Here is a 14,147-nt window from a genome sequence, read left to right as displayed (position 1 = left end):
CTTGAAGATGGACAGCAGTGTCTCCTGTGGTCAAAGAGGGGGAGCTGATTAGTATCCTTTCTTAAAGAGATAATAAACAGTACTTTATAGTACCATTAAACAGATGCTTGTGTCTGTGTGTCATTTCATCCCTCAAAGATCAGACTAATATCAATCATATCATTAATAGGAAGAACTAATAAATTCTGTATAAGGAAATTCACAAGTGATATCCTCCACAGGCTGTATGATGATGCATTCTTAGCTTTTTATACTTTGGCAGGTGGTAGTAGCTGGTGATCAACAACACCCACCAAAAGAACTGTGGGATGGTGAACATGAAATTGTGAACACAAAAATTGTCGGTAGGTGATATACAACGATCTATTTAGCATACTATATATTGCAGTAGTATGGAAAACAATAACATTGATACTTGACAGAGTGCATTAGTTTCTATGGCATGAAAATACAATAAATATTCCTCATGATATCACCTCTCCTCTCATTACCAGTAACACACTGAAATGACTGACATGAATGACTCTTATACGGAAGGGGCGATAGGAAAAAAATGACACAGACATGTTTTTAAGTGATTGATTGAAATGTCGAAACTAAAATTGTGGGCATGGCCTAAGGATGTGATCATTACCAGGGTGTTAGGGGTGGGGGAGGGGTCAATAGGGGATACTTCTGTGGCAAAATGTTAGATGCAGTTTCAGTAACCATGAGCAACTAGTCAGTGCCTTATCGTGTGTTCAATATTACAACATACATTGAATTCAAATCTGTAGCAGAGGAGCAAGGACAATTTTTCATTTGATCTATTGTGTCAAGCCGACAAAGAATTGCTGCTCATAACCCAGTTTTAAATTGGTTCCATGAATCTCAGTCTATTTGTAGTGTGTAGGATGTGTTTGTTGGATCGATTTTAACTGTAAGAACATCAGAAAATGTCAAAAAGGTGAGACAGGTTGTAGGGTGGAGCCCTTCACAATTCAGTATGAAGTCAATCAGTAGCATTTCAAACTTTTTACTGATTTATTTATCAAGATTTTTCCTGTCACCAATATAAAATATAAATACTACATACATTTTTTTGCAATAGCTATGTGATTCTTTTACTCAGTTTAAAAATGAAATTTGGGATGTTGAACTATTTGAGAACTTATTGAGAAAAATGTATTGTTTTTATATAAGCTCATTTGAAAAATTCCATTAAAACAATCTTATTTAAGACAAAGTAAATAAATTGCATTAATTAAACTTTCAAGACTACACTATTCCTTATCTGTTGCCATGAACTAAGTAAAGTAACCATTCACACTGTTTTTCAAAATTGATCACAACCTAATGCCACACCTGTTATAAAGAATTTATTTCTTTCCTAAAGCCTACACTAAGGATTTACACTGGCAGTGATATACCTAAGGGATCTATTCCCTGTTTGGAATGATAATTATATTTTTATTAACAATATGTTTGTGGGTGGCACGGTGGCGCAGTGGGTAGCGCTGCTGCCTCGCAGTTGGGAGACCTGGGGACCTGGGTTTGCTTCCCGGGTCCTCCCTGCGTGGAGTTTGCATGTTCTCCCCATGTCTGCGTGGGTTTCCTCCGGGTGCTCCGGTTTCCCCCCACAGTCCAAAGACATGCTGGTTAGGTGGATTGGCGATTCTAAATTGGCCCTAGTGTGTGCTTGGTGTGTGGATGTGTTTGTGTGTGTCCTGCGGTGGGTTGGCACCCTGCCCAGGATTGGTTCCTGCCTTGTGCCCTGTGTTGGCTGGGATTGGCTCCAGCAGACCCCCGTGACCCTGTGTTCGGATTCAGCGGGTTGGATAATGGATGGATGGATATGTTTGTTTTAAGACAGTGTGGTGTAGTGGTTAAGGCTCTGGTCTTACACCCCTGAGGGTGTGGATCCAAATCCTGCTATTGATACCATGTGACCATGACCAAGTCACGTGACCTACCTGTGCTCCAACTGAAAAACCAAAACAAATATAACCAATTGTATCATAAATAAGTTGCCTTAGATAAAGGTGTCTTGCCTACAGAGAATTCTGTGGTTGTGTACCTAAATATATGATGAAGTCTTCTGAGGTCCTGTGCTTTTTCTCAACCACACTGGTCTGCTGTTGAACGGCGTCTAATGGTGCAACTTCTGCATGGTATCAAATCTCAGTCCAAACTCATTTAATGTTTACTCCTGGCTGGTGGAATGAACAGCCCAACTCTATTCTAAATTCTGACTCCCTCAATGTTTTTAAGAAGCATTTGAAGAGTCTTTTGTTTGGCAAACTTCTGTCTAATTGTTAATAGCTGCTAGATTTTGTAATCTAGGAATAGTAACTCAAATAAGTAAATGTAAACTTTTCTCTTTTAGTAATATTCATGTGAGAAATTTTCTTGAATGGGAAAAAAATGTTTAATTTTTAACTATTATTATTATTATTTTATTATTAATATTTTTTCCATTTAACTTTTCATAGTCTATAGGATGATTTACTACTTGTTAGCTTTCACCTTGCAGAATGACTTCAGAATATTTATTTAAAAACTAGTCATTTAGCCCGTTACAATAACGGGCGCTAGAACAGTAGTGCATAAACATTAGTAGGAACAGTCTATATTAAATGGCAAGGGACTTTGACCTCATTCTTTTTGTTGGTCGTATTTTTCTTTCTTTCAGCCTTTCTTTTGTTTATGTTTACTTGCTGAGCTGACCGTTCTTCGTGGGCTGCCGCCGTGTATTGTGTATCTTTAATTTTCTGTGACAGTAATACTGTCTTGTACGGCTCTATTCAATAAGGGCGCGCACAAAAAGGTGAGCTTCAAAAGGGCGACCTCAATTGAGCGCGGCGAATAAAGGTGTTCGTAGATAATTTAGTTCAAATGGCTCTGGAATATGTGAAGAGCAACAAAGGTGGAGATCTTTATTTACGCGCACCTTTATTCGCTGCGCCTAATTGAGGTCACCCTTTTGAGGCTCGCCTTTTTGTGCGCGCCCTTATTGAAGGATACCGTCTTGTATGTCTGCTGGCTTGTACGTCCATAATATACCTTTAATTTTCTCTGGCGGTAATACAGGCGTGCACGTCGGTAATATGCCTTTAATCTCCTCTGACAGTAATACTGGCTTGTATGTGGCTGTAATATGCGTCACTGTATTGTGTACCTTTAATTTCCTCTCGCAGTAATAATGGTTTGTATTTCTGTAAAACGCCTCTAACTTTCTCTGACAGTAATATCGCGCATCGCACCATGCCCTGCGCATGCGCACTTTACCAGAAGACACCCACACACGGACACCTGGACGCACATAGGGATTTTATATATAAAGATAATCCAAAGATAAATTTTAAAACAATAGTCAAAATATGGATCAAAATTTCTAAAACAGAGATCAATACACAAAGCAAATAGGAAAGCAAAGCTCAAAATCCAAAAGAACAAAGCCAAAAATCAGAAAAAACATACTTAAGTCTAAACAAATATACAAAAGGCTAGACTGCAAGTGCTCACTCTAAGCCATTATCTATATCTCTTCTGTTTATATTCCCAACTTCTCCATCATGTAACCGCTAAATGGAAAACATTGCCATTTAACAGCCTTAGACATGAGGGACAGGGGAAAAAACATGTGAAAGGAAGGAATGGCTTAAGGGCAGGACTTAGCCCTTTCCAGGCATTGCTGAGAATTTTTTTTTAATATCAGCTAGAAAAAGAAGGGCTTTCCCTATGGAAAACGAATAACAGTTGTCAGAAATTGGCCAGGGGATAAAGTGCCAAAGAAAACACAAGAAACTAAGTGTAAAAGTACAAAAAAAAGCCAAAACTCACTGTCAAAAAGCAAAGCCCAAATTCCTAAGTTCATCTGTCATTCTTTCCCACTCTATTCTCATAAAAATAGGTTTTAGTTTAGACAATTCAAAGCTTAAATGCCAGTCGGAGCATACTGTCACCTTTCATAATGGCGATGCGATGATGTCCCGTGTTCCATCATCAACAATTCACATGACTAGTTATGTACATTGTTACCAACATCAATATCCCTGGAAGTAACATGGAAAATAGTGGCACTTGCAAGGACGTTTTGTAAGCTTAAAATAATCTTCATTGGTTTCTTTCATCTAGGTTGCTCTTTTCATTGACTGAATACAAAGTAAAATCTATAGCTCATTTCTAATAATTTTGAAAATAGTTTTTTTTAAATCATACAGATTTGCTGTATTTTCTGGCTGCTGATGAAACTTAACCCAGGCTTTCCAGGGAAGAGTGTTCCTTTACTTACCAAAAGTAGAAAAAATTCCTGTGGCCAACCAGATGATAAGAGACAGGCCCACATTGCCGGAGTTTCTCAGGACACCTTTAGGAGCAATGAAAATCCCACTTCCTACCATTGCGCCTACAATAATGCACAATGATCCAAGAAGGTTGACTTTTTTCCTCAGGTAAACAGTTTCTGTACTTGCCATTTCTGCAATGAAGCTACTGTCTGTGTTAAGAGTGCTTTTGGGCACTTTCTCACCCTTCTCTCTCTCCTGTCTCTCTCTGTTTAATGCTGTGCATGGTTTTAAATAAAAACTCCCCTCATCTACATATGATTTCCAAAGTAAATAAGAAAAAGACTGAAAAAAGGAAATTAATAAAGTTGTAAAACTGGATGCCTCTGTAAAGCCTGAAACTCACTAACTGAGACTGAACAATCCTTTCAAAACATTTCAGTTTCTTTTAGTAATATGAATTGCAATTAAACAATTATACTGTATCAACCAAATAACAATGAGCCAGAAAATGTGAAATTAACAGAATTGAATTGGCATCTTCCCTCAGATATAGAGCTGTTTCAAAGTCTTAACTTTCACACAACACAATCAATTCTTCTATACATTTTTTCTCCCTTCCTTGTCTATTACAGGATGACAAGAATCCATAGTCTACCCAGACAGCGGCAAACACAAACCTTGAGTGCTTCAACCTGCTCAAACCAGACCAATTAAGGCTTAAACAAATTATAGTTGAAATGGGGAAGAATTAACAGAACACCTGACAAAACATCTACATAAAGGCTAAAATGTGCCAAATTCCTACACCTGTATGGAAGAAGAGATAAGCACTGCACCACCATATTAAGCATATTAGACATTTTTGATTTCGATATTAAAACTGCTTTATTAGCATGGCAATTGTTTTTTTATTGGTAAACTGTTAAAACCATAAAGATTACTATTCATAGACAAGGAAAAGGAGTGCCTCCCTGCGTGGAGTTTGCATGTTCTCCCCGTGTCTGTATGGGTTTCCTCCAGATACTCCGGTTTCCTCCCACAATCCAAAGACATGCAAGTTAGGTGCATTGGCTATTCTAATGTGTGCTTGGTGTGTGGGTGTGTGTGTGTTTGTGTGTGTGTGTGCGCCTTGCGGTGGGCTGGCGCCCTGCCTGGGGTTTGTTTCCTGCCTTGTGCCCTGTGTTGGCTGGGATTGGCTCCAGCAGACCCCTGTGACCCTGTAGTTAGGATATAGCGGGTTGGATAATGGGTGGATGGAAAAGGAGTGATAAAGAAGTTATCAGTTGAAGTTATCAGTTGCAGGCAGACACATATTAGGCCACTACCTTAATTTTTCAGAAATATTATTTTCAAGCTGTCTGTTTTATCTAAATTTATACTTTTGTTGAAGTACTTCTTAATTTATTATTACCTGAGAGAGCATAGGGTGGCACAGTGGGTAACGCTGCTGCCTCGCAGTTGGGAGACCCGGGTTCGCTTCCCTGCGTAGAGTTTGCATGTTCTCCCCATGTCTGCATGGGTTTCCTCCCACAGTTCAAAGACATGCAGGTTAGGTGCATTGGCGATTCTAAATTGTCCCTAGTGTGTGCTTGGGCTGGAAACTTGCCCGGGGTTTGTTTCCTGCCTTGTGCCCTGTGTTGGCTGGGATTGGCTCCAGCAGACCCCCATGACCCTGTAGTTAGGGTATAGCGGGTTGGATAATGGATGGATGGATGGATGAGAGAGCATAGGAGGAATTATATATTTGCTTCCACCTCTCTCTCAGCTCACAATGACCTCAAAACCTCTCGACTATAAATGTTCAAGACTTCCTGGTGGCTAGTTCCAGTGTCTGTGGTCTCACAGTGTGTTGATTTTTTTATATATTGTTTTTGTATGAGGCACTGGGTCAATTCAGATTTTTTTTTTGGCTTAAGTAATATTGAAGCTTATCAATTCAGTGTGATTTCTAAGTTTAGTTTCATATCTTTCCACTTTATTCTGTTTTTTTTCATGCCTTTTGTGTATGTCCTATACCGCTTCTTCAAATAATAGATGCAGAACCAAAATACATTTTAGTAACTTGTTTTACTCAGCACTTCAAGCCATCCATACCTGGATAACTAGATACTTTATTGATCCCAAAAGGAAGCTGCAATATTATAGCCAAACAGTGCTGTCAATAAATAAAACAAATATGTACCTAGTAAAATGGCAGAACATGCAAATGCAAACTAGATAATGTGTTAAAAAGTCTGACAGTAGTTAAGACATGCTCTAGAGCACCATCGTAAAATTAACTTTGTGCTGAAGGTACTTCACAGGTTTACCAGCGTGTCATATAGCAGGTGTGACCCATTGTTGACAATTCCCAGCAGCTTAGTCAACAACATCCATCTGTCTGCTACTGCCTCCAGACAGTCCAAGCTAGAACAAAGCCAGTCTTGCAAATTATGTTATTAGATGTGTTGACATCTCCTTTTGTTGTGCTACTGCCCCAGCATACAACTTGCCACCACAGTTTAGAGTGTTTAACATGTTTCATATCACTTAGGAGCTGCACTTTCATTAACTATTCGGTAAGTGGCTCTGATCTCCTCAGCTGATTCCAGATGTTGTCAGGTGCCATTGCTACAGCATAAGAAAGATGTCCAGTCCTTCCTTTTATCTTTTCACTTGCTTGCTTGTATGGATGCACCATTCATGGCTTATTGCTGCCATTTGTCCAGTGCTGCAAGGTTTTCTCAAGTTCCTAATACCCTGAATGGGATTAAGTAGTTCCAGTGAATGAATGGTATTCATTTACCATATCCACTATAGACTTTTACAAGAGTCTTCATATTTAGTCAGAATCTTCAGCATAAAGTTAAACCCAGAATCAGCAAAACGTAATAGAGGATGACTGTACTTCACTGTGATGTTTGTAAACGAAATTAGCAACTTTTTAATGGAGCAGTTAGACTTAAGGTGCGAAGGATTCCTTATTTATGTGTGCTCCAACACCTATTGATAATCAGTCAGTCAGTCAGTTATTCTCCAACCCGCTATATCCTAACACAGAGTCACAGGGGTCTGCTGGAGCCAATCCCAGCCAGCACAGGGTGCAAGGCAGGAACAAATCCCGGGCAGAGCGCCAGCCCACCGCAGGTCACACACACACACACACACACCAAGCACAATTTAGAATTGCCAATGCACCTAACCCTGCATGTCTTTGGACTGTGGGAGGAAACCGGAGCACCCAGAGGAAACCCACACAGACACGAGGAGAACATGCAAACTCCACGCAGGGAGGACCCAGGAAGCGAACCCGGGTCTCCTAACTGCGAGGCAGCAGTGCTACCACTGCGACACCGTGCCACCCTCCTATTAACAGTAAATCATTTTTATCTGTTATTGTAATTTTTAAGGTATCTTTTGTTGCCTATGATTGACTGGCCCCTTCTCCAGAGTTTGCCCTGACTTGCACCCCCTGCTGCAGAGATTAACCACGGTTTGGTTTCATCCTGTCTTAGAATGTCATGATGTGTTTTGATATCTATTCTTGTGAAAGAATCTTCTCATACATGTTATAAAATACAAAAGTTGACAAGAAACATCTCTGGTCCATTTGAACATAAAACATACACTGCATTCAGAAGGTATTCAAACAGCTTCACTCTTTCCATATGCTGTATTCTAAAATTGATCAAACATTCATTCATTATCCAACCCGCTATATCCCAACTACTGGGTCACGGGGGTCTGCTGGGGCCAATCCCAGCCAACACAGGGCACAAGGCAGGAAACAAACCCCGGGCAGTGCGCCAGCCCACCGCAGTTGATCAAACACATTTTTTTAATTATCTGTTGGCACACAACATTCCAGTTTCAAAAGGGAAAAACAGGTTTTTACAAATTACAAAGTGTGTTAAAAATAAAAACTGAAATATCATTTTTGTATAATCATTGAGACCTGATTGTTTTAGACATTTCTGCAAATATATTAAAAATTGAAAGTTTAAATATCACATGGACATAAGTACTGAGACCTTTTATTAAGTCCTTTAAAAATGACCTCAGGCTCATCCCGTTGACCATCCTTGAGATGTTTCTACAACTTGATTAAAGTTCTCCTGTGGTCTTTCCGTTGTTTGGATATGAGTTGGAAAAGCACACTTCTGTCTGTAAGGCCCCACAGCTGACAAAAGGATAAACCAAGCTACAAGGTCAAAGCAATTGTCTGTAGACCTCTGAGACAGAAAGGGTATCAGAAATTTGCTGCAGCTGTAAAAGTTCTGAACAAGTAAGTGACTTCCACCATTCTTAAAATGAACAAGTTTAGAAATACTCAAACTGACTGCTGAGCCAAACTGAGCAAAAGATGGAAGAAGAACTCATAACATTCTTAGTAGAGATAAGAGAACCTGCTAGAAGCACAATGATTTGTGCAGCATTCCACCACTTAAACCGTTTTGGTGAAGTGGGTAATAAGTCTCTCCTTAGTAAAAGGCACGTGACAGCTTGCTTGGACTTTGCCGAAAACCACCAGTAAAAGAATAAACAAAGAGAGAGCATAAAGGTTTAGGAGCACCGAAGTTATTCCCTTGTATTATGATGGTGTTAGAAAAGAAAAAAAAGAGAATAAAAGAAGTCTTCGTCAGACAGTCATTCTCCAGTTGTCCCAAGATGGTTGCTTTATAAGGAAACTCATAAGAAGGGGTGAGTTCTGTAGGCCGGAAACCAAAAGTGATGTCATCAGAGGCCAGTCTGTCAATTATTCTTTCTGCAGAAGGAAGTAGAAGAGAGGCATTAGTTGACAGTACAGACCCCTTGGAGGGTAGTTACTATCAAATGAGCCCTGAGGTTGTCTGCCAATCACACCTTTGTGAAAACCTAAAGGATTTTGTCAAGGCCCAATAACCTAGTCTGGTCTCATGAAACCAAGGTTGAACTCTTTGGCTTGTTACATCTGGAGGAAACCAGGCATCTCTCATCACCTGGCCAATACTGTCCCAATGGTGAAGCACTGTGCTGGCAACATCATGCTGTAGAGTTGTTTTCCAGCAGCAGAGACTGACTGTTGAGCTTGTCAGAATTGAGAGAAAGATGAACAAATCAAAGTACAGAGGTAGATCTTTGAAAAAATGAAAATATTATTTTAGAGTACTCAGAACCTCAGGTCGCTTCAGGACAAATGTGTCTAGGATGAAGAAAGTGAACAGTTCTGTGAGGCATTATGAAGACAGCACTCAACATCTTCCTGCTGCAAACGATTGCTGTGGTTCAGAGATCTCTTCCACAGTGTATTCATTAAAGTAGTGTTTCTCAACCCTTAAGTATTTGCGACCCGAGTTTTCATAACAGATTTAATCGCGCCCCCCTAACATTTTTTTTGAAAGGAGCCCACTAATACCAATTTTTTCTTTTTTAATTAATGATATATCATAGATGCATATTTTATTATATCTACTTAACTTTTAGCGACATTTATCTAACTCTATATTTATTTTTCTAGTATCAGAATGTAGTTTAAGTTAATTTGTTTTGGTTTCAATAGATGTATTTTTCATATTTTTGATTCTTGTTTTCTTTTTTTCACATCTTCGCACCCCCCTTTTTGTTACTTCACGCCCCCCTAGGTGGGCCCGCCCCACAGTTTGAGAACCACTGCATTAAAGGAAGTGAAAATTATTTGAGTATTGCTCTTTAAAGGCTGCTCAGTGTACACCTCTGCACCTACAGTACAAAACTCAAGATTTTCACTGCCACACATGGAGACTGTCAAAGTGATATTATAATACAGTCAGACATGTTTGTATTTTTAACTGAGTTAAAAGCTCACTTGTTTTACTCATTAACTCAATAATTACCACATTCAATTGTCCAATAATCATATTTGTAAAGTGACAAACCAAAATAACTATACCTTGTTGCATTTTCCCCAACTGCATTACCTAAGGTGAATCACTGCCTTTCCCTGACTTCTGACTTTTTCTCTGAAAAATTTTAATCCCTAAACTATTTTGGTCATATATCTTTTTTGCACTTGGTGCTTTTCATGCAAAAATTAATTAATCCACTTTTATTGATGTTGTGATGTGAGATTTTACATAACTTGATAAATATTTTGTATGTCTTTATTTGTAATTTAGGCAAAGCAATGCAATTTAGTGTTTAAACCCATGACAGAATTTTTTTTTTTTTTGTTCTTTATTTTGTCTTGTACGATTTCTCGTATTAGAAATTTGTTAGTTTTCGCATACCCCTTGGGGTTAGAGCGCAGGGTCAGCCATTGTACAGCGCCCCTGGAGCAATTACAGGTTAAGGGTCTTGCTCAAGGGCCCAGCAGAGCAGGATCTCTTTTGGCAGTGACGGGGATTCGAACCGGCAACCTTCTGGATACCAGTGCAGATCCTTAGCCTCAGAGCCACCACTCCGCCCTTAAAGCAATGCAATTTAGTGTTTAAACCCATGACAGGATTTGGGGTGTGTGCTTTAAACCAGTTTGGCAAGTGTTTCTCTGCTAAAGTCTTTCAACCATAAACACATATGGTCTTAGTTGTGGCAGGTATTAAGATGTTGTATTCCCCCATTGGTCTGAGGTATGGCTGTTTGGAATTGGCTTGTGTCAGATGCTTTTAAGTATCATGATGTCCTATTGGCTGTAGGGGTTGGGCAGAGAATTTATAAATTTGCTTGTTCAACCACATTCTCTCTCTCTTGCTAACCTGTGATGATGAAGACAACACAATGAAGAGCACAGTTTAGCAGCCATTTTGAACAGACATGTGGCTGAAAGCTGAGCACCAATGATGCCTTAACTAGAGACATTTAAGTAACCACAAGTCTGTGTGCCGCCTGAACTACATATCACCATTTAATCAGGTTGTATGGTTACCAATATTCAAATGTACTTTGCATTTTGTTATTATTTATGAATATTATCAGTAATACATTATTTTATGTGTAACTTAACTTCTGCTTGTCTTTTTACTTCATCTAATTGCCTGAGGTTATAGATATAGAAGGGAAGGTGGGGATAAGTTATATACAATAATACCTTATAAACAGTGGTAAGTCTGTGAGATTATGCATTCTAAGGCTACATATTAATAATACAATAGGGGTAAGTAGAGCAATATATATTACTCTACCAAGACAAAACAATCGATTTTATCTTTTTTTAGGATAATGGGCGGGTGTAATTTAGATGGTCTTGTGGGGGCTTAGCATTGACTTTCTGACATTGACAAAAAAATAAACAAGTCACAGTTGCCTGTTGGTGGTTCTGTGAATCCTCGTCTGTCCAGATACACAGCGTCATGAAGAATTAGAAGAAGACATAGAGATAACTCCTCCATAGAGTTTTAATGTTTTTGTAAGATTCTACCTAATGAGAGAATGCCTGGTTAGTTTGGATTAAGAAGAGAAACAATTGACACAGAATGTTTAACAGGAGGTGAAGTGTGGATGGAAGAGGCTGGCAAATCAACTCATAGGCATAGCTGTTCTTCGTGACTGATTAGCCAACTGCTATTTAGCCAGTACTGTAATATCACAGAATATTTTGTGAGCTTTTTGAACTCTTTTGAGACCCTCTCCAACGTTGCTGCATGCCAAATTGCAATTGACATGTCTGTCGAGGGTTGCTTGTCCATTGCCAAGGCAACTGCAGGTTCGCAGCACCACCAAGGTAACTACAAGTTCACAGCCTCCCCACATCACACATCTGTTGCCTGATGGGTGATGCAGGGAACATTATAACCCAGACACTGACCTGGCCCCGTTTCTGCAGTGTCTGTGTGTATTGAAGAGGTAGTTCCCTTTTTAATGAATACCTTAGTTAGTGTTCTTGATGCCTTTGGACTGAGTCTTCTCTTGGGTGTAGAATACTTATGTGTCACAGTATCACATCCAGAATGCAGCCAATACCATTTGAAGCTGACTTGGTTTGGTTTGGTATGCTGAAAGTGTTCCTTCTACAAAAGTAAATAATATGGACTCTGAACTACTTTGTGTGCCTGAATGTTTTCACTATGTTATAGTGGAGGTGGTCTACTTACACGCAAACCTCAGAAAGATTTTTCTTTTGTTTTTGAGAAGAACCAAGTTTATAATTCCAGTGGGATTTCCCAGTAGTTACTAATGGCTCCAACATATATCAGTAATTTAGGACAAGTATTCATATACTGGCATTTGTACATTACCAGGCTAATAAATTCAGCAGTTACGAGCTTCTCTATTTTATACTCTCTGCTTATGTATGTCTAGGCTCATTTAATACCCCTCCACCTACACTGAAAACTGACACTTGTGTTTTTTCTCTGTTAACAGTCCCGTTTATGAGTGAAAGAGTAGCACACTACAATTAAGTAACCCTTTGCTATCTTGCAACCTCTGTGTACTATAGTTTCATCCATTTTAAAAATTCATGCAAAATATGATATGAGGTAGTTTTAGTTTTCCTCACTTATTCCAACACATTTCTTTTTCTTCTTCTGCCTCCTAAATTTGCCTTTTCTAAGTTTCCAATCAATAGGAATGTTGCCGGCAAAATTGGTATGAGGAATGGTTAAATATCTTGTCAAACTGGATCTCTTGCACTGAGGCATAGAACTCTCATGTTGTAGTAATAGATTTACTACTTCCACTAGGTATTGAGAAAAACTCTTCTTCACACTCCTCCCTGAGAACCCAATGCTCCTCTTCCTATACATATTTGTTTTTGCTTTCAGCTAAACAGAAAACATCGTAAAACAGAGGGTTGAAGCCAGAGAGGCATTTGTTTCTATAATTTGCTAGACAGAATACTGTATCTAATGTTGTAACTGGCAACACAGCCAGTAAGTAAGGAGTACCTTACTTCAATTATTTACTAAATCATAATTGGATATGGGGAAAAACATTTTCAACTCAAACAGCCACATATGTGCTATGTGGAAGGAGATCTCCAAGGAAGACTGGAATAGTTCAATCAATCAGCCTTTATTCAGTCACAGATGAGTACATGGATTACACGTTGCAAGGCAGTTCTCCTGTTTCACTTGACTTTTAATAAGCACAATATGTTTATCTAAGCATTTCATTTTACATTGCGTGCATCGGCTAACCATTTCTAATATGTGTACATTGCAAAAGGGGCCCTAAAGAAGAAAGAGTCATCTTTCCTGTGTCTAACAGACACATTCTAAATAAAGAAATTGTCCTAGGTCAGCTTACTGCAACCTGTCTTATGACAGATGCCTGTATGAATAACCTGCCGTTATAGCAAAAACAGCTTTTAACCCTTAGTAACTTGCAAGCAGTTAATATTGCAGTTAAATGAATGAAAGTCATCCCTTGACAGGAAACATTTTCATCAGTCTGTGCCTTGGTCTCATGTTCTGGATATGTGTTGGGCACAGGCAGACCAGAAATGCCCACAGAAGTAGGAGCATGCACAGTGCATGCCCTTCAAGTCACCTTTCCTGCAAGCAATGCCAAGACAAAGGCTGGATGGCAATGTAGTGCACAGCTGTGTAAAACATGACTAGCAGTAAACTAAGGCTGAGGTGCAGACCTTGATGAACCAGCAGAACAGAAGTCATAGCAAACAGGTGAAACGTAAGGTTTACTTTAAATATTCACTCTGTAAATTTTAAGAACTATCAGAATGGGATATTGGGAAAGCTTAGCTAAACAAAGAAACTTGAAGGACTGAATGGTCTCTTCTTGTTTGTCTCATATCTTAAGTTCTTATCAAACCAATGCACCCCTCACCATTCACCCTCATTTTAGTAACCTCTAGGCCCTAAACGCAAGAACCACTGTCTCAAAAGGTAGACTCACTGAGGCAGTTACAGTAGTGTTGATCTCCCTACTATTGCCTGATATCTACCTTAGTTTCTCTCCTCCATAGCTTGCTGCTTCTTTGGTCCA

General features: G+C 39.2%; 1 protein-coding gene across 1 annotated transcript in view; it reads right to left on the bottom strand.

Moving 5' to 3' along the window:
• The window catches only part of LOC114644303 (cystine/glutamate transporter-like), a 50,232-nt gene extending 45,726 nt beyond the window's left edge, over positions 1-4,506 (bottom strand). Inside the window, exon 1 of the mRNA XM_051929526.1 lies at positions 4,274-4,506. Within this exon, the coding sequence (XP_051785486.1) occupies positions 4,274-4,457 (184 nt within the window). The 5' untranslated portion in view covers positions 4,458-4,506. The remainder of the gene's footprint in view (positions 1-4,273) is intronic.
• Between the last annotated feature and the right edge of the window lie 9,641 nt (positions 4,507-14,147).

The sequence above is a fragment of the Erpetoichthys calabaricus genome, chromosome 1 (assembly GCF_900747795.2).
Source record: "Erpetoichthys calabaricus chromosome 1, fErpCal1.3, whole genome shotgun sequence".
Taxonomy (NCBI): domain Eukaryota; kingdom Metazoa; phylum Chordata; class Cladistia; order Polypteriformes; family Polypteridae; genus Erpetoichthys; species Erpetoichthys calabaricus.
Note: the sequence above shows the minus strand (reverse complement) of the source record. Positions and strands in the feature narration are given on the sequence as shown.